General features: G+C 37.4%; 1 protein-coding gene and 1 non-coding gene across 2 annotated transcripts in view; one reads left to right on the forward strand and one right to left on the reverse strand.

The window, feature by feature from the left end:
* Positions 1–2,832: 2,832 nt before the first annotated feature.
* adamtsl5 (ADAMTS like 5) overlaps positions 2,833–21,116 on the forward strand; it is a 62,482-nt gene continuing 44,198 nt past the window's right edge. The window contains exons 1-2 of the mRNA XM_023287055.3: positions 2,833–3,450; positions 19,945–20,020. Coding sequence (XP_023142823.2) covers positions 3,290–3,450; positions 19,945–20,020 — 237 coding nt within the window. The 5' untranslated portion in view covers positions 2,833–3,289. The remainder of the gene's footprint in view (positions 3,451–19,944; positions 20,021–21,116) is intronic.
* trnas-uga (transfer RNA serine (anticodon UGA)) lies at positions 18,159–18,240 on the reverse strand. The gene has a single exon. It is a non-coding gene; the product is annotated as a tRNA-Ser (tRNA).

The following is a 21,116-nucleotide window of genomic DNA, read 5'->3' on the forward strand; positions in this document are numbered from 1 at the left end:
GTCTTGCAATGATACAGAAATCTTTAACAAATCCGTGGATCCAGACTATAAGCTGCATCACTGCCAACATCTGAGGTGGTCCTTGTGTCATTTCTGACCTTCCCTGAAAATTTCATCTAAATCCGTTAATCCGTTTTTGAGTAATGTTGGTAACAGACAGACAGACAGACAGACAGACAGACAGACAGACAGACAGACAGACAGACAGACAGACAGACAGACAGACAGACAGACAGACAGACAAACGTACAGCGATCGTCACATGACTCCCCTGTGTTCCTTGGTGGAGTAATAAAGGGGCACAATATGGTGCCTTTAAGTCCTGCAACCAAACACATGAACTGAGAATATAGTTATAAAGTTTGTCACATAACTTTTTTTGGAAATGAAGAATATATTGTCTTCATAAACCAGAATATCAAAGATGTCCTCAGATAATCAGCTAATAATGCACAATTCTCCTCTATGAACTTTAGTGCTGAAAACAGTTTAACACATTTAGAATTAACTGATAAAACCAGTGATACCTGTAGTCTTTGTGGCTGCCAGTTGGCCTGGTTGGTAATAAGGTTCTAGTCAGGAACCTTATTTCCTCTTGAGATTAATACTGTAGTGCTCTTTATTCTCTGGTGTTTAAACCAAACGTGTCGTATTTAGTGCTCTGATGCTACTGTAGATTTATAACACTACAGGTTTGTGTCGTCCGCAGGACAACAGGTGTAGATTTGTTTTGTGTATTTGTTTGTGCAGCATCACATCCTGTGTACTGAGGAGCGATCTTAATATTTACGTATGCTCGTATACATGTAACCCCGCAGGGTCACAAACAAAGTGGTGGCGAAAAACTGAGACTTGAGATGAAATTCTGCGTTAACATTCCTGCAGCTCCGTGGGCAGAAATGTTTCCTCTGTTTTGTGTGCTTGCTTCTAGATGATAGTTCAAGGATGAGAGTCAACAAGTGTGGCAGCTCGGATGAATCGTCTGACTGTAAGAGTTCACAGGGAGGCCATGTGGTTGTTTCACCACATCGCAGGAAACTGGAGACGACCTGCATGTTACGGCCTCGTACATCACAGGACGCATTTTAGCTGTAAAACAAAACCTGCTGAAAGGGGCTGAAGCATGTCAGATATGAAGCGAGACAAAGGAGATGCCCCAAGGATACAGTTACGCTCAGTTACAAAGGAAAGAGGGCGTTTGTAGATGTTCCTGGTAGGAAAGCTAAGGCTGGTATGGAGCGATTAACTCAGAAAGATGTCCTGACATGCAGATAGTGATGAGGTTTGTCTCCCTGAAGCAGGAGGAGGGTGAGGAGGATGTGGAGAAATCAGTGGTGGGATGAGAGGAAATGAGTAAAAAATGAGTAAACTAGAGATAAAAGCCGGAGTGGATGACGTGACTATGAAATATTGGAAAAATAAAGATGCTGGAAGGTGTGTTTGTGTGTTTGTGTGGAGGATTAAACAATCATTTGTCATTTTGTGGTTTAACAAGCACCTGAACATGCTTCTGATTTCAAATTATTCAGTTATTCTGTAGTTGTAAACTGAAAATGAGGTGATGTTCTGCAAAGACTGAAAGAAATATAATCCTTCTAGATCTAATAAAGGTTTTTTTGGTTCTGGTCATGTTTTCTGCAGCAGCCTGAACAGTAAACATGAAAATAAAACAAAACAAAAAAAAACCTCATTAATGTTATGTTAAAATAAGATGGGATGTACCAAAGTTGTGATTAAAACCAGTGTAAGCTCAACTAGAAGGTCACAATATAACATATAACACTATATACAGGCATGAGATGACAGAAAATATATAGGAAATAGTAAGAAATTAAAGTAAAAAAAATGCATTTAATGACCATTCACAAGCCTGCAGAACAGTGTCAGTGCATCTTGTCTTTCCACTTTTCTAAATTCTAACACGTCTCCTAAAAAATATTTCCTCATCTTGGGTTTTCATGGTGGTTTGAGATCACTGTATATTTAATATTTCCTTCCATAGATATTCCACTGAGATCTAAAGACTCTGAAGGCGAAAACATGTTTCACATCATTTCCAAATCAACATTGGTGCCCTATAGCAATAGAAGCATCTGTGTTTGTTAAGTTTCTGTTATTTATTCAGGTTTTTCCTTATTTTTTAACCTGGATGTAGCTTAAGAAGCACAAAATGTCACATTCAGCAGTATCTGAAGCTAAAGAGCTTCATGTTTATCATTGTTTTTTCTTTAAAATCAAATTGCGTATTTAGTTGTGATTATTGTTTTTACTCTGTGTGCTTTAGTTTGTTTGCTTTTAGTGGGTTTTTTTGTGTTTCCTGTGCTTTTACCTGTGTATTCTGCACTACTTTAGGTATGAGAAGTGGTGCAGAAATGACGCTGTCTTGCCTTTTATTGTATTTATTGCACTCATTATAACGGGAGTATCATAAAATCTTGTTCTTTTCAAGTAAAAACGTCATGTTCTGAACACATATCGTTTAAAGCAACCCCTTTTCAAATCTGACAGCACCAAAACATTCTTTAATCCTAAAAAAAGTCCATTTGTTCGTCTAATTAGTCCACCAGCTTCATTAAATCAGTAGAGAAGCCATCAGTGAGTGATTTTACTCACTCTATTGCTCACGGATGCTTTAAACTTATGAATGAGGCGCCTTTCTGGGCCGGATTGAAGGTATTCCCGTTTATAAAGTTGTTGTTGCAGCACAAAGGTGAAGCCTGGACATTTCTGTTTGTGACGCTGCAGCTGCTGCGCTCTGATTGGAGGAGAGAGGCGCGTTCACGGCAAGAATGCAGCGCTCAGGTGGAGGGAGAGTCAGAGAGGGGAGGAGAGGGAGAGAGAAAGGGGGAGATACTGACACACCGACAGCAGCCCTCAGAACGCACCGTGGAGCAGCGGAGCAGCCGGCGGTCCTGTGCGCTCCTCACCGGCGCTTTCTGACGCACCGTGCGCGCTTTGGATGATTGGATCGAGAGGAAAAAGGTCAAGAAGAAGAGAGAGGAAGCGGCTTCTGGAGCTACCTGCTGCTACAACAGTGGAGTTACCCGCTCAGGACTGAAGTTCCAGCCACCTGCGACAGTGAGGATTAATCCAGCTGATGGGGAAAAACAAGAAACTCTCCAAGGTGCGTCTTTTTCACACTTTAAAAACAAACCAGCTGTGATGCGTCTTGGGAAGTGAGGAACGCAGCTGTTTGTAGCTCTGCAGCTGAGAGAGAAGACAGTTAGTTTAAAGCGTAAAAAACAGAAGAAGAGGACGAATAGAAGGCGCAGGACGGAGCTGGATATGGATGGTGTTGTCGGATCGCCGCAGCCTGCAGCTGGGACGCGCTGTGCGTCTGAGCCGCGACGTTTCTCATCATGATACGCGATCAAAAGTGCACCTGACCGCGAATGTAACAGTACCTGAGGCCAATCCACACGGATCTACTATGTCCTTAGCACAGAGCAGGTAAGAAAAGCCCAGTTTTCTGTCCGATTATTACAGGGGAGCTGATTTATGAAGAGGCTTTGATGAGAGGTGACAAATTCCAGAGGCAGCATGTGGAAGCTGTTTGAGCTGAAAATATGTGGTGGTTTTAAATATTTACTTGCTTGCGAGGAACTGCAACATTTTTCTGCAGTACAGTGATGGATGGGAGGTGATAAATTCCAGGGACAGTTGAAGTTTTAAGGAGCCTGTTTGTTCTTGGGTTTGCTTCATTGGAAAAGTGTGGGTTTTTAGACAGTTGTTTTTGATGCTTGTTTGCTAAATTCCCCTTGTGTCCTGCACCGTTTGGCTAAAAGAAACCCTGACTTGCAGCAGCTCAGATAATCCTGGATGTTTTGCTGTGAGCGACTCTGCCAGCGGGTGAGGTAATCCTCCTGCCATATCTGTGATATTGCAACTCCTGACTCCACATTCCACACATCCTGCTACACCACCTTTATCTCCTAAATGTCACCGCCTATAAATACCCGGCTCATATTTGATCTAATCCCATCGCTGCAACAGAGAACACAAACACAGAGGAGGCGACTGCACAGGGGACTCCAGATTGGTTTCTTCCTAAACTCTTGATTCCTCTTCATCTCTGCTCTGATTTAAAAGTGTTTAAAAGTGTGGTTTTGTCTTTTTTCTATGCTGCATTTGCTGTAAAGTGTCAGCAGAGATGTGCAGGATGGACCACAGTGTGCAGAAACATTTGGCTCAGGGCACATTTTATGTCTCCCTGAAAAAGTCAGCTTCCTTTTAGCCAGAGTTTCTGCAACCTGGAGAGATTCCAGTTAAAGATCTGTTAAGAAAGGCACATAAAGAGGCATCCTGATAGCTGAGTGTTTAGGCTGCATGCCTTAAAAGTATAAATGCTGTCAACGGTAAGTTTCTAGTTTGATTAAAGGGCTGATTAGACCCTTTCTGCATGTTATGTCCCTGCTCTTTTCCCCGAAAAATCCCCGAAAATCATTGTGTTGTGTCTCCATCATGTATCTCGAGGTGCATTTTGACGTACAACATTAGTAAAAGTTTAAAAAGAACTTCCTCTAATTTTGGAAAAATAGAAGTAGTCTCTTGGATGCGAGGTGAAACGTCTTCCAGAACCCTGAAGGAAAGTCACGTTCCTTACTGTTGTCGGACCTCAGTGTGCAGAAACATTTGGCTCAGGGCACATTTTCTGTCTCCCTGATAAGTCTTTGGAGGAATGTTTGTTTGGGAGCCTCATGAACAGATTTAATCTACTTAACATGGAACACTGAGCATATAGCTTCAAAACGAGGACTCTAATTTGGTGTTACATGCAATGATGTCACTCTCTCCTGCAGGGGAGGAATTTCAATCCCCTTTTTTCTTCTCTGAGCACTGCAGAAGGACATCAGCGTTTTTAAAAAAGTGACATTTTGCTACCAAGATTGACTATTTCCGCCAGAAAGTTTATCCAAAGTTTCCTTTTCTAATAAAAAAAAATTACTGTAATTTTGCACAGTGAAAAGCAAAGGAAGTACATTCTTGTCCTTCATCTCTCACAGATGTACCATCGCAGGTTATCAAGCCCAGATGTGTACATACAGCTTCTGATCCACAATATAGTCAGAAAAGTAGTTTTGAAGGTTTTAAAGTGATGGAACACAACCAGGCTCTCAGAAGGTAAAAACCGTTCATCCACGACTAGAAAAAACAATATCTGTCAGTTTTGTGGTGCAGTTGGCTCTAAATACTGTCATCACTGTTGGAGAAGAAGCAAATCAAGTAATAAATCAGTGCTGAAGCAGATTCTGGATTCTTCATTGATGCAACTGGGAGTTAAAAACTCCACCAAAGTTGCCAAATACATCTGCAACTAATGATTTTTTCATAGCAGGTTATTTTCCATTGAGTTGATAAGTTGTTTGGTCTATAAAGCCTCAGAAAATGGTGAAAAATGTGAAGCAGAAACTGTCAAATCTTGTCTAGTTTTGTCCACAACTCGAAGATATTCAGTTTACAGTAACAGAGGAGGAAAGAAACCAGAAAATACTTATATTTAAAAAGCTGAAATCAGAGAATCTCCACTTTTTTCTTTAAAAAATTTACACAAGCCATATTAAACTAGTTAGTAATGAAATTAGTGGTCAACAACTAACCAATTAATCATTGCATCTCTGTCTGTAACTGGAACATAATCTGAATTTTGAAGCTCCAGCAGTCGATGTTCCATTAAGGAAACAATTATCAAAGCTCTTCTCTCCAGATTCTGATAACTCCGCTCCAGCTGCTCAGACTGATTATTTTTATGATTGCGGTAGATTCCTGCACTGGGTGTTACTTACTCTCAAAATATGAAGTCTGAACTCCTACAACCACTGAGTCAATGGTGGGAAAACGCAATTAGATTCATATCTCGTGTCACCCGGTGCCTGAGTTTTGAGTTTTCCTTCATATAAACATATTTCTGCCATAAATTGATGCAGATAAAGAACAAACTGATGCATAAAGATTCACCAGAAATCAGAAAATGGAGTAATTCATTTGCTGAACAGTATACAGGCTTATACATGTATTTTGCCCCTAAAATGTCCTCAGGAACTGCAGCTGACCTCTGACATTTTGACAGATATTTTGTTTCTTTGTCTATCGTTTTTTTTAGCCTTAAAAGGTTCAACTGTCAGTCACTTAACATCGTCTGTGCAAAGAATAAACAAGACTGAGCAGCTGATATGACCTCATCATACGTCTTTGTCATTTGAGGTAAAGTATAGTAGTTTCAGTTACAAGAGGCAGGTTATTTATAACAAGGGTACAGCAGACAGACACAGCAACGCGATTTTCTACACAATTTAGAACTGTTCTAGTCAGTAATGTGGTCAAATTTTGGCAAACAAACTCCCATTAAGCAATGCAGAGGTACAGAAATCAAAGCTATACTGATTAGTGTTGTGGAGGTTCAGCGACATCGAGGCCGACTGGTTGTGAGTAAAGGTTTACCAGCAGCAGTGACACCAACAGAGCAGCAGTACATGCAGGCAATGCCGTCATCAGTTCTGAGGATTCTCTCTGATCTTTGGGTATATATTGTAGTTGGGAGAAGGTCAGATTTAGACTACAGACCAATATGGAGACAAATGGTCTGCTTAGTCACATCAGAATAGACGATATCTAATCTCCTGGAACGTCTGCCTGTCTAAAGGCCACTATGAGCTTTAAAAAGGGGAAAGAGTAATTTTTACTTCACAATTAGTTCATTCATTTTTAAGAAAGATGAAGTTAACAGCAACAAGGAGACTCTGGCCTTTCAGAAGTTGAGCAAAAAATGTGACAAACAGTGCCACGTTATTACATTTATATACAAATTTCAGACGAAAATGCTGCTTCTGCCGCAGAATCAACCTGTTGTCAGGTAAACCTCAGCTCTCCTTTAACCTGAGTTTCTACAACCTGGAGAAATTCCAGTCATAGATTTATTAAGAAAGCATTACCTCCTGTCTATTTCTACTGCTTCTACCCTATGAAAGCCATTTGTCACAAAAAATCCCTAAAAATCTTTTTTAAAATGGTATATAGAGAGGTCAGAGTCACACATTGAGTTTCCATGATGCATCTTTAGGTGCGTTTTGATGTATAACATTGGTAAAAGTTAGGGAAAATGGCAGAATATGACAAAAACTTCCCCTAATCTTGCAAAAAATAAGCTTGCTTTAGGTGATTCCGGACTTTTTTTGAAAGAGCTAATGATTCACGCAAAATGGAAATGCCAAGTTCTGATGTAGCAAACTTGTGACTCACATGACTGATCAGATGTTTCTTTCATTGTCTTTGCCTCCAGAAATCATAAAACACAACCAACTCCAGCTGATACAAAGGAATAACTCCAACTTTTGCAATTGAGAACAATCCTTCAAGACTTCACCCCATTTTTACTGTAGATGGTCTCAGTTTTGTTGGTTTCTTCTTGTTCTTTGAGTATTTTTAGCCATTTCTGTCTTCTTCTACTCAGTTTTTTACAGCCTTGTAGCCTACAGCGCCACCTTCTGATGATGCTATGCAAACTAGTTTAGTTACATCAAAGCAGTTAATGGAAACAAATATAATTAGCCTTTTTTTGCGACATTTCAACAGTTTGCTTCAACTTTTATGGAAACACGACTGGTGCCTTCAATCTCGAAGAATTACAGTCAGGAATTTACTTGATAATTTATTAGAAAAGTAACATAAAAGAGCCACCTGATAGCCCAGTTGGTGAATATTACCTGGAGGCCAACATCAGTGAGTCCCTGATTCGATTCCCAGCTGTTCAGACCCTTTCAGCAAATCATTCTCCTGCTCTTATTTCCATATTTTTGTGCTAAACCAACTGCTTTTATCAAAATAAAAGAAAAATACCCAAAAAACAATCCTAAAAAAAGAGAATGTCATGAATTCCCATCATGTAAAATCTGCATTTCTACCAGTAAGATTTCTACCAATAAGACTAACAAATGGTGATAAAAACCACATCTACATCTCAGCTGCTGAACTTTCCTTCCACGTCTTGTTCTGCCACCGTCTCATTGACCTAAACAACGTCTCCAAGTCACTGTGAACCAGATCCTGAACTCGTCTGTCAGCTGTTTGCAGTCAGACGCTGAAATATTACCGATGTGTAGTTTCAAGGTTCAGTCCGATAAGACTTTACTGCTCCATGTTTGTGTCTCTGTGCATGAAGCCGATGGAAAGCTCCTACTTTACTGTCTGAAAGCCTGATTTCCAAAGAGGATTAGGGCTGCGTTTTAACCAATTTAGAGCGTTCCTTTGTCTGTCAGCAGGATGTTTTAAAAACCCCTCGTGAAAGAATTTCCATGAAGTTTGATAGACACGTCGGCCTCGCGCCAGGGAACAATTGATTTGGTTTTGGTGGAGATCCAGATCTGGGGTTTCTGCCATTGGACCATTAGTGTTTTTAGCTGTAATTATGAATCTGATGGAGACAGAAACTTGACTCCCAACCCTGCGGATACACATTCAGGTTCAGGGTTTTATTTGGTGTTTAAGTGTTGAAGAACCTTTTAGTTTAAGAAGTTTCAGAGTTTGCCTGTTCCACAAATCGTCTCAAATGTCCTGTTTAGTCCACAATACAAAGATATTCTGTTTACTGACATAGAGAAGGGAAATGAAAACAAAATATTCATCTCTTATAAGCTGGAGTCAGAGAATTTAAACTTTATTTAGTGAATACAACGATGTTAACCTATGATATCATGATTGTTTCAGCTATATACATATAACATGATGGTGACAACTAATCTATTACATGCTGCATCTCTAATAAAATGTCAAAAACTAGTGAAAAATCTTCATCTAGGTGCCATTTTTTAATATAAAATTACCTTTGAAAATGATATAAGACAGAGAAACATCAACATTTAAGAAGCTAGAAGTAATACCATGTGAAATGGTTTGACATTAATTTGTTAAAAAAAATCAAAAATTAAAAACAAACAGGATGAACAGCTGTAGATGATTAACAGTTAATCAGTTAATCGCTGCTGATGTAAAAGAACGATTAAATTTGAGAACCTGGAAGCAGAAAATTGCTCAAATATATTCATCAAGCCAAATAATGTGCTGTAAAATAATAAGATAATAATAATACTAAATAATAACATTAAACAAGATTTAAGCGTTTGAGATTTGAGTGTTGGAAGACCATAGTTGACGACTGATATTATAGTTGACAGCTAATTGATTTATTTTTGCAGCACTGATACAATGTTTAAAAAAGTGATAAATCTGCACCCGCGTTCTATTTTCCATTTAAATTTACTATTTAAAATGATTTAAAATGAATGAATGAATGAGAATGATCAACATATGACAAGGAAATACTCATCAAGCCAAATTATATGCTGTGAAATGGTTCAAAAAATGAAAAAATAAACATGTTTGAGAGCTGAGCATCACCGAATCCACTTATTTTGTCTTGTAAAAAAAACTTAATTTAGACTTAGGTGACTTTATTAATCCCTGGAGGGAAATTACATCAGCATGTATATTAGATAAAGAGGTAAACAATAAGACACAAACACAGAATATTAGGGATAAAATGAAGGTACAATATAAATAAATAAAATAAAATAAAAATAGAATAAAATTAAATTATATACAATTAAATGAAATTAAATAAAAATAAAATAAAATAATACAAAAATAAAATGAAATGAAACAAGATAAAAATAAAGAAAATTTAATATAGAAAAAATCAACAGAATATACAAAAGTGACAGTATTTTTATTTTATTTTTTTTAAAGAGTTTAAAGAAATGTGCAAATGAACAGAATGTGCAAAGGAGAATCTATACTTAATCTAGAATGTGTCTCTATTAAAGTCAAATTTAACATTTTATCCTACAAACCTACTGAGCCGCATTCAGTAGGAACTTTAGTTTGGGCGTAGTTAATCTGTAACTGAGTCTTTGTGTTTATAATCCTGATGTTTAGATCGTGTGATGGTAAGAACATTTTTCTATCATCTCCACCTTTCTCATGTTTTGAGACCAAGACTGTAGATGACCTGCTTCAGTCAAAAGATAATCTCATAATCCCTGAGGTATGACGCTGCTGTACCCGGTTTGTTCTCCCTGTCGTGGAGGCAGCGAGTGAAGCCGAGTGAAGCAAAGCGAAAGAGTTGAGCAAGAGTCTAGACTTTTTGGCTGCAACAAAACCAACAACATTCATTTCGTCATTTGCCGCAATCCTCCTCTGGGTGTTTTGTCACGACACACAAAGGCGTTTAATTTTGTCTTTTCTCCCCCAAATGTTTTACTGCGTCTCTGAGCGGAGCAGCTGCCGAAGCACAAAGAAGCTGCCGAGAGCTTGTTTTGTCCTCCTCATTCATAGTCAATCCAGACCTGTGGGGGTCAGCGCTGACCGCCGAGGCCTCGCACCACAACGCACATCTGTTAGAGGTTGTGTGGAGCCTTTCAGCAGAGAGCTCCAGATAACCGTCAGAGGCGTTCCCAAACGCTGGGCGGGTGGAAGCTAAACCTCCACCGGGGTCAGAGGTCAAGGCCAGGCCTCCCGCTGGATGAGATGTTGCTTTTCCAGACTCGGTGGGTGAGCAGGCGTTTGTTGAAGCTCGTCGATCAGGTGTCGACTCCAAGCCTCCTCCGGGTCAAAGGACACATTCTCACCTGCGGCGCCGTCCACAAGTGGAGGTGGTGTAATTGCGCGATAACAGCGTGGAGCGGTTGTTTATTTGTGCAGGGAGGGAGAGCCGGAGCTACCTGTGTGTCGAGGCGTGTTGAGGGAAGGTTTGTGAGTTCAGTCACGTTACGCAGGACTTATAAGTGAGGCGGGGAGAGAACCTGTTACCTCAGGTCACCACACTGACTGTCAGAGCTCCACACCGACCCACACCTTTGTTGTTTTCTCAATTAGTTGAATAGTTCTTAGAAAAATAGTCAAAAATGTCCCTCAATTGACTTGTTTTGTTCACAACCCAAAGATATTCACTCGTACCACCATGCAGAGTGGATGTTTATTAGTTTGAGGGTAGAACTTATGGTACAGTCTCAATTTAAGAGAATATACAAAAATATAAATACTGCTTGAAAAACACAATAATGTGGAAAAGTAAAGGTGTTCTTGAGGTTTCTTAAGAGCTATGTACGTTTAGGGTTTGATGCCAACAGGAAACAGTGAGATATAAGAAGTAGAAAGTAGAAATTAATATGTTCAACTACATCCTACTCATTTTCAGATGTTATTTTGGGTTCTGGTTTGTTTTTGTTCTGTTTTTCATTTTGTGTGATTTATTTTCTCTTTTTTTGTCCTCATGATACTGCGGTATGTGTGAAATCAATCCACCAATCAAACAAGCAATTAAACAAACAAACATTTAGATAGATAGATAGATAGATAGATAGATAGATAGATAGATAGATAGATAGATAGATAGATAGATAGATAGATAGATAGATAGATAGATAGATAGATAGATAGATAGATAGATAGATAGATAGATAGATAGATAGACAGACATTTGTCTATTATAGTGGAGGAAAATTAACCAGAATAATCACATATAAAAAGCTGGAATCAGAAAATTTAGACTTTTTTTCCTGAAAAATAACCCACTCTAACTGAATAATTAATCTTAACAAGAGTTGACGATTAATTTAATACTTGACAACTAATTGATTAATTGTTACAGCTGTGATAAAATGTTGGAAAATAATGAAAAACCTCCACCCATGTGCCATTTTCCACTTTAATATACCCTTTAAAATGACATAAAACCAAGAACGATCAGCATATGATGAGCTGAAAGCAGAGACATACTAAAAAAAATACTCATCAAGCCAAATAATATTCTGTGAAATGGTTCAAAAATGAAAAAATAAACACTTTTGACACTTAAGCAGCTCTACGAAAAAGTCAAAAACTAGTGAAAAATCTCCAACCAGGTGCCATTTTCCATTTAAATTCACCAGTTAAAATGATATAAAACAGAGAATGATCAACATTTGAGAAGCTGAAAGCAAAAACGACTCAAAAAAATGTTTATTGAAACAAATAATATGCTGTAAAATGGTTTAAAAAATGAAAAAAAAAACAATTTTGTGAATTTGAGCATCACTGAATTCATTTATTTTGTCCTCCAATGCACTCATTGATCTGTAAATTTTCCTCATAAAAGTCAAATTTAACATTTTATCCTACAAAATATACTGAGCTGCATTCAGTATTAGCTAGAATATTAGTTTAGGTCTAGTTAATATACAACCTGCTTTATTTTTTCTATTTATAATTCAGATTAAAGCTCCAGTTTGATGTTTTAATTGTATCCTGTAAGTTCTCTGTGCTGTTTGTGTCGCTGGTGGAGTCTTGCTTTTTTTTTCTTCTTCTTTTCCTCGAGTCACGAGAGCGACTGATGTCAGTCAAAATAAACAGGCAGTCTCACGTTGATTAAAGCGTTTCCCTGTTCCTGCCTGCAGCTACTCACTAATGTGCTGCTGCTATAGTCTTAATGAAGCCGGAGGAGGCTGGCTGACCTCTGTCACCTCTGAAGGCTCCTGCAGGGAAAAACCCCAAGCAGCCGCTGACCAGAGACGCCGTCTGCTCATGCTCTTTAAAACCCAGTGAAACTGAGAGAAATGGCTCCATGTATGAGCATCACTTTCACATTAACCCTTTGATGCACAAAATGGGTCAAAAGTGACTCAGATCCGATGGGAAATGTGTATCTCCTGACACACACTACACACCAAAGGGTTAATATGCCTCTGTTTGATTGGAGGTCATCTATTAAACTTTGCATTTCATTCTAAAGATGCTGTTTTTTCTGTTTTTGCAAAAAATTCTAATAAGAAGTCATCTAATCCATTTTTTAAAACACTTTTGGAAGTTAAATTTCCACTAAAACGAGTAAATGAGTCGTCCTGCTAACAGATAAACCTGAGCATGTGTGAAAATGTGACTTCCAGGACATCAAAGCTGCAGCTAATCATTATTCAATTATTGCTTAATGTGCTGATTATTGTTTTAACTGCACAAAAACATTAAATGAAGGTCATCTGTCAAGCTGGATTTGTCATTTTAATTTCTGTTTTTGGAACAATCATAAGAAGAAGTTGTCTAATCCATTTAAAAACAAAACAGCAACAACTGGAATAACAAACACTTTAGGGGTTATATTTCTACAACGTTTTGACTGAAACAAGTAAATCAGTCGTCCTGCTAACAGCAAAAACGTGTTTATGTGTGAAAATATAATATCATTATTGAATTATTGTGTAATCTGAACAAAAACATTAAGTAGAGTTTGTCTGTAAAACTCAATGTTTAGTTCTAATGATGTGTCTTTTCTCTGTTAACAAAAATCATAATAAGAAGTTGACCGATGTGTTGTTTAAAAGCAGCAATTACTGGATTTTGGTGACTTTAGTGCAGCTGATGTGTTTAAGTATCACTTTATAAAGTTGTTTAAACAAACCTGTGAGCAGATAGATGGAGTCCTGTTTTCTAATTTAAGGCAAATATTTGCTCTATTTTTTGTACCTTTTTTGTTTACTCCTCCTGTTGGAAATATCTGGATCTTTAGGTGCTAAATGCTCCACTGGGTCACTGTCTGTTTGCTATTTGATGCTGGATAGAAATTAATTATCAGTTTTTCATCACTAAGAGCAGCTTCTTCAACAGTAAACAGTTATTTAGTGCATTAATATTATAAATATAAAGTTTAGTGCAGCTTTAATACAATCCAAAGCAGCAGTAGAACATTACTAAATAAACAAACAGTATAATTTTGAGGCCCTTATTTATTTTCATGTTTTGCTATTTTCTCCTTTCATTTCACTACATTTCAGTGTGAAGTATTCTACTTTCTACTCCATCTACATTTATCTGACAGCTTTTTAAAGATGAATATTTGACGCAGTAAATAATGAACAAGCTGTTAAAATACCACACACAGTTTTAACCAGATTACACCAGTTGTTCTCAACCATTTTGGCTCCTGTAGTCGACTCACACGTCTGTGAGTTGTTAACAGCTGCACCGAATCATAATTTTTCCCTCTGAATGTCTCACATGTTCTCATTTCAATAAAACGATCCAACATCTCAGTAGAAATCAAAGATTAGAGAGAAATTGAAAACAGATTTCTTCTTTTTCTCACCCATTAATCCTGTTTGGAACTCAGATTTATCTTCTGTCTCTGAGTATAAAAATGAATATAAAATAGTTCAAACTGCAGCAGCTTCAACACTAACATTCTGCTAACACTCCGATGCTTCACTATTAATAATCTAATAATGTTATATGTGATAGTAGACCAGTCAGAGAGACCAAACCAGGACTTTTAATGCAATACTTTAACTACAGTTTACTGCTATGTACTTTTACTTAAGTAGGATACATGCAGGACTTTTACTTTAATCAGATATTTTTACTCTGCTGTATTGGTACTTTTTCTGAAATCTTTCAAGTGATTTAACCCATTTAATATTGTACAATTATATTATGTGTCACCATTTTGCAGAAAGGACTTTTAAAGGAAAACGTCGTGTGTATTTTCTATTTTTCCTGGTAGTCGTCGGTTTACAATCACTGCAGCTCATTGTGAAAATGAATCATCAGATTGAGTCGTGTAATCCGTCACACTTGACGCTTTTATTGTTTGTTCAAATCAATATAAACTTAAACTATGTCACAATTAGGGCTGCAATTCACAATTATCTCCACCTTTTATCAATCTCTTGATTATTTTTATTATTAATTAATCAATTGTTTTGTCTAAAAATGATCAAAAATGGTCAAAAATGTCAGTAAGTCTTATTTTCAACATGATTCTGTCGTGTAATTCGTCACACTTGACACTTTTATTGTGAAATAATGAAGTGCAGTCTGTTCAAATCAGTACAATCTTCAACTGTGTCACAATTACGGCTGCACCTCACAATTATCTTTACTTTTCTATCAATCTGTTGATTGTTTCTATGATTAACTGATCAGTAAAAATGTCAGAATAATTATCAAAAATGTTAGTAAGTCTTGCTTTGTCAATATGTTCACCGCCACAGAGGAAAGAAAGAGAAATATTCACATTTAAGATGGTGGAATCAGAGAATTTAGACTTTTTTCTTCAAAAAAATGCTAACTGCAGTTTAAACACTGACAAAAATGAATGCAGACTCCTATTTTAAATGGATTCTATCCCTCAGACTGGTTTTTAAATGTCTGATAATTGATTCATTTCAGGACAAGGACACAGATTTATAAAACAGTGGATTCTGTCATTTTAAAAGTTTTATGATTTGACAGCCCTGTCTTCACAAAATGACGCTCCTTTACAGCTAAACTGCTTTCTCAGTTACATTGTGAGCACATTTTCTCTAGATGTATGTCACATCCGTCTTAAATCAACACATTTTGGGCATTTATTATGCTTTATTGTCCATCCTCTTTTAACCAACCAATCTGGTGACCCTAAAAATGGAGTAAAGGCATCAAACATGTTGGTAAAAGGTTGCATTTTAACCCAAAGTGTCATGTTTAGTTTTGGTACAAGGGAGCGCAAATGAGTCCCAGCAACAACAGAAAACTGAATTTCTAAAGTCTAGAAATAACGACCCCACACTTTCCTGCTACGTCTTAATCTCACCAGTTGAAAATAGGCTTCGTTCAAAACATAAATGCAGTTTAGTTGCATAGAATCATCGTTTTTATAAGTCAGGGTTGAAGCTGAAGAGGTGAAACTTTCAAACGCATTGACTCCTAAACAACGCAGCAAAGATACTGGAAGTAGAATAAGGTTAATGTGAAAGCGAGAAGGCCTCCTACGTCCATCATGTTTTCTGTTCCTCTCCCCAGTCAGCGCGACCTTCTCCATTCTCCGATAAAATTCCCCCTTGTAAGGCCTGGTGGCTCTGCAGGGCCGGACTGCTCAGCCGAGTGTGAACGAGATGTGTATCGTTTAATTGGACGGGGGCAACTACTGACCTGGGACCGAGCCAAACTCCCAAACGCTCTGGACCGACTCTGTGTTCATGACCCGGTGGAGAGATAAAAGGAGGATGACGGACGGGCTGGAGGCTGCTGTAAGAGAGACACCAGAGAGGAGAAAAGAAACCGAGGAGATTAACTCGCTGCAACTTAACAAGAGCAACCTGTGCGGCGTGTTTGTCCTCTGTGTGTTAATGGAAACGTTCCACCAGAAAACAGAGACGTACGATGATGAAGCAGCGGTGCCAGGAAGCAATCAAAGCCAGAGAGAGGGGCTTTCCAGGAACCAGAGGGACTTCAGAGGAAAAGGCACTTGTCCTTTGATGATTCAGAGGGTGAACAAAGATGGAGAATCCCTGCAAACAATGCAAGGATTCTCCATCTTTTCTCCACCTCTGAATCATCAAAGGTGGAAAAATATGAAGAATCCTCGCAGTGTTTGCCTCGAGGAAGCAGTTTGTAGGACTCTTAACACTGAGATCTGATCTGGTCACACCTTAAACTGACTCAGAGTTGTTGCTGCATTTGCCGGTAACTGCTGCTGACTCAGTTCTGATGCTGATTCAGGAGAACATAAAGGAGGTTTGTTCTTCTGTCAGAGTCTCATCAAACTCAGCACATTTATAACGGCACTTGAGGGCATCACTTCACTTTGTACTGTGCAGCCAAACATTATTCAGACCCTCAGAACCTTATTTTAACTTTACGTGGACACCCCAGTGTTTCCAAAGAGGCCAAATACTGTATATTAGGTTGCATAAAATTGATCACAAGACACCCTCAGATATTTTATGTGATGTGTTGGTGCAGCTGTGAGGAGTGTTGGATTTTAGTGTTTCGTTTGGTGTAAACCTTGCGTTACTTTTTTGAAACAAATGCACAAACACAAATCCAACTTATAGAGGTTTACTCAGGAACTTTTATGAAAGTAAAGCAATCATGTTCAAGAAATTAATTATTAGAAGTGTAGAAGTAGAACAGTATAATATATCATATAATGTAATATAATATGTCATATATCTTATGATCATATTATATATCATACTGTATCATATCATATATCATATCATGTATTTTATATATTAAATCACATGTCATGTCATATCATATCACATTTCCTGTCCTCTCATTTTACATATCGTATCGTATCATATCATATCATATCATATCATATCATATCATATCATATCATATCATATCATATCATATCATATCATATCATATCATAGCATATCATATCATATCATGTATTTCATATTTCCTATCACATATCATGTCATGTCATATCATATTTCATCTTGTCTATTACACCATATCTCATATCTTATATTCTATTGCGTATCATGTATCATGTCATATCATATCTCATATATCTCACATCGTATCATATATCATTTATCATATATATTTTATATATCTTAATGTATCACATATCATGTCATGTCATCATATCTCATATGTTATCATCTATGTCATATCATATATTGTATATCACATCATGTATCTTATATATCTTATCATATATTTTATATATCTTATATATCATGTTATCATATTTCATCTTATCTATCATATCTTATATTGTATCATATATTTTATATATCATAATATGTCTTGTCATATCATATTGTATTGTGTCGTATCATATCATGTATTTCATATATCATATCATATATCATGTCGTGTTATATCATATTTCATCTTATGTATCATATCTCATATTGTATATCTTATATATCATATATCATGTATCATATCTCATGTCTCTTACCATCTCATATCACATATTTTATATATCATCAAATCACGTCATGTCATGTCATATCATATCATATCATATCATATCATATCATATCATATCATATCATATCATATCATATCATATCATATCATATGTTATCATCTATCTCATACCATATTATGTATCATATTATATCACATCTCATATATCACATCATGTATCTTATATATCATATCATGTGTATTATGTACCATATCATATCTCATATTGTATTTCTTGTATATCATATCATATATTACATATCACATATCATGTCATATCATATCTCATATACCATATCACAACTTATATATGTAACATCTGAGGGAAATGTTTTTCTCTTCACCAAACATTCAATTTTGTTCCAGCCTAACATACACTGTTGGCAGTTATATAATTTGATCATGATGACCTTTTAGGGAAGACGTCTTAAATATTGATTCAGCGCTGCGAGCAGGGTTCGAACCTGCGCAGGGAAACCCCATTGGATTTCAAGTCCAACGCCTTAACCACTCGGCCATCGCAGCTGACAGCTCTGTAGAACTGTTAGAAGATTCAAGGTTCAAGACCTTTATTGCCATTGTACAGCTGCAGACAATAATACAACAAATTAGGGTGTTAGTCCCTGAGTTAAAATAGAATAAAAGATAAAATAAGATATAATAAAATACACAATATAAAAAAATCGATTAAAAATATCTAAGGAATGTAAACACACGACGAGATAGTGCAAATAGAAGGGATCATGTCATTTCCTCTCATACGTATGAAAACTGCTGTATCAAACTTGAACATACACTACAGTTCAAATGTTTGGGGTCACCCAGACAGTTTCATGTTTTCCATGAAAACTCCCACTTTTATCCATGTGCTAACATAACTGCACAAGGGTTTTCTAATCATCAATGAGCCTTTCAACACCATTAGCTAACACAATGTAGCATTAGAACACAGGAGTGATGGTTGCTGGAAATGTTCCTCTGTACCTCTATGGAGATATTCCATTAAAAATCAGCTGTTTCCAGCTAGAATAGTCATTTACCACATTAACAATGTCTACACTGGATTTATCATTCATTTAATGTTATCTTCATTGAAAAAACTGTTTTTCCTTTCAAAAATACAGACATTTCTCAGTGACCCCAAACTTTTGAACGGTAGCGTGTGTCATATTTCAGCCATATTTTAACATTGTTCTCCACGTTTGTGTCTCCTTCTACTGCTGTGGTTTAATGACATCAATTCATATTTGACTAGCAGCATTTCAATGAGCATCTACTGACATTAACATCATGGATTTAGTTGCAAAGTCAACAACTCAGCACCATTAGAGAGGAGAGCCCAGTAACTTTAAGGTTACAGTTTGTTGGATTTGCAGCAAAAAAGGTGCCGTTTAAACAACTAATATTGCAAATTTGAGGCTAAGAGATTTATAAAATGAACAAAAGAAGTCAATTAAGATGTTGAAAGAAATTATTTGCATGTCATATCATATATCATATACCATATCACAACTTATATATCATGATTTATCATATAATGTATTTCATATATCATATATTTGATATATCATATATCAAATCACCCCTAAAAATGTCAAAAATCTGCACTTTCCAGCTTCTCAGTGTGAGGATTTAATGCTTGTCTCTGTCATGTATGATGTTAAACTGAAAATCTTTGGTTGTCAAAATACTTAAATAACCAATAAATGATCCTCGGACTAATTGATAACAGAAGCAATCATGAGCTGCAGCTCTAAACCAGGCGGGGTTTGAACTCTCAGAGACCTGATGCAGCCAGAGGTGGATCCATGTGAGCTGTAATTCAGATCATTACTGACAGAAAGCGGCTTCATGTAAACGCAGCAGGACACTCTGGTTTCCTTGCATCCTTTTATGTAACGGGGTCAGCAGTCACACAGGAGGTGAAGAGGGGAAGTCGGGGTTGGCGCTGCCTCCCTCTCCGGTTGTGTGGGAGTTAATAAGACTCGGTAGGGGTGAGTGGGGGGACTGGTCCGGGAGAATTAATGATGCTGGCTGGATGGGGGGGGGTTCCTGACCTTGGCTCCAGCTCAGCAGCGTATGGGGGATATTATCAGTGACCTAAAGACCTTCTGCTGGTTGTCAGATTCCCTCTGTCCTCTTCTGTCCCTCCTTCCTGGTGTGGTTGTACGTTCCAGTGTAAAACAACAGTTCTGTCGTCACCAACCGCCTCTCTGTGTTTGTCTGCAGGAAGTCAACTCTGTTCCAGTTCCTGACCTTCGTCCTGCTGCTGGTGGCTCCTGGCTGCCTGTCGTCCCCTCAGAGGGTGAGTCCAACAGCAACAAGTCCACACAAGTCGCTGCATTAAACACCTTTTCTGCTATTCTGACTCTGAAGAACTTGTCAAACACTTCTAAGTGACGTAACCCTGTGAAGCTTTTTAATTAACCAGCTCAGATTTTTACAACAGTTCCTGCTCGACCATCTCTGATTTGCCAGAAACTTTTATAGCATAATATATAGATATTTGAACTTGATATATCAAAGACTTTCTAGGATAGAAATTCTTAAAAAATGCCCATCAATCCACTTTCATCAAGTTTTTTCACACATTTAAATTTGAGGCTGTTTGAACGACAATATTTCAAGAACTATTAAAGAGAAAAGCTTGAAATTTTGGCTGCTATATATCATAATTTCACTGACAGAATTCGACAAGTAAAATAGTCAAATAGTCTCTCATTATAGGTGAGATGAAATATGAACAATAAGAAATATAGCAGCCATGAAAAGTCCCATCTTTGAGCTCACATTAACAAAAAGAACTGATAATGCATAAAGTCAACTAGAGATATTTTCTGAACCGTAATTAGCTGCATGTCACAATAATATACAACTAAACATTTTGAAATACCTGTTCAGAAAAATGAAACAAGGAAGTTATTTTCATTTAACTTTCATAACTCATTGAGCAGGTTTGACAAGTGGTAGCAGAAACACAAAACTATGGTTAATTGCCTGATGCAAAGGTAGAATGGTACCTAAACTAATCAAGTACTTTTGTTGCCTAAACGTAACCAAACAACTGAAAATACAATGAATCACCATATAATGAAGAGAATATAGAACAGGATGAATTGAAACACCAGGAAGGACCAAGAAAGGAGGTAGATCACAGAAATGGCATGAACGATAATGAGAAAGAGAATTACAAGGAGGAAGAAGTGGAGGTAGAGGAGGATACAGCTGGTCAAAACGAGGGAACCAATCGGAGGACAGAAATGTAAGATGGATGTGAACGTGTTGTTTTTTGGCTGCTTGTAGAGCCAGTCAGGTCAGTCTTTCTCTTGATTCCGAAAGGAGTAAAACCTGCCATCCATTCAAAATTCCAAAATCCGGACATCATGCCTGCTAGATGGGGA

Source organism: Amphiprion ocellaris, chromosome 1 (genome assembly GCF_022539595.1).
Source record: "Amphiprion ocellaris isolate individual 3 ecotype Okinawa chromosome 1, ASM2253959v1, whole genome shotgun sequence".
Taxonomy (NCBI): domain Eukaryota; kingdom Metazoa; phylum Chordata; class Actinopteri; family Pomacentridae; genus Amphiprion; species Amphiprion ocellaris.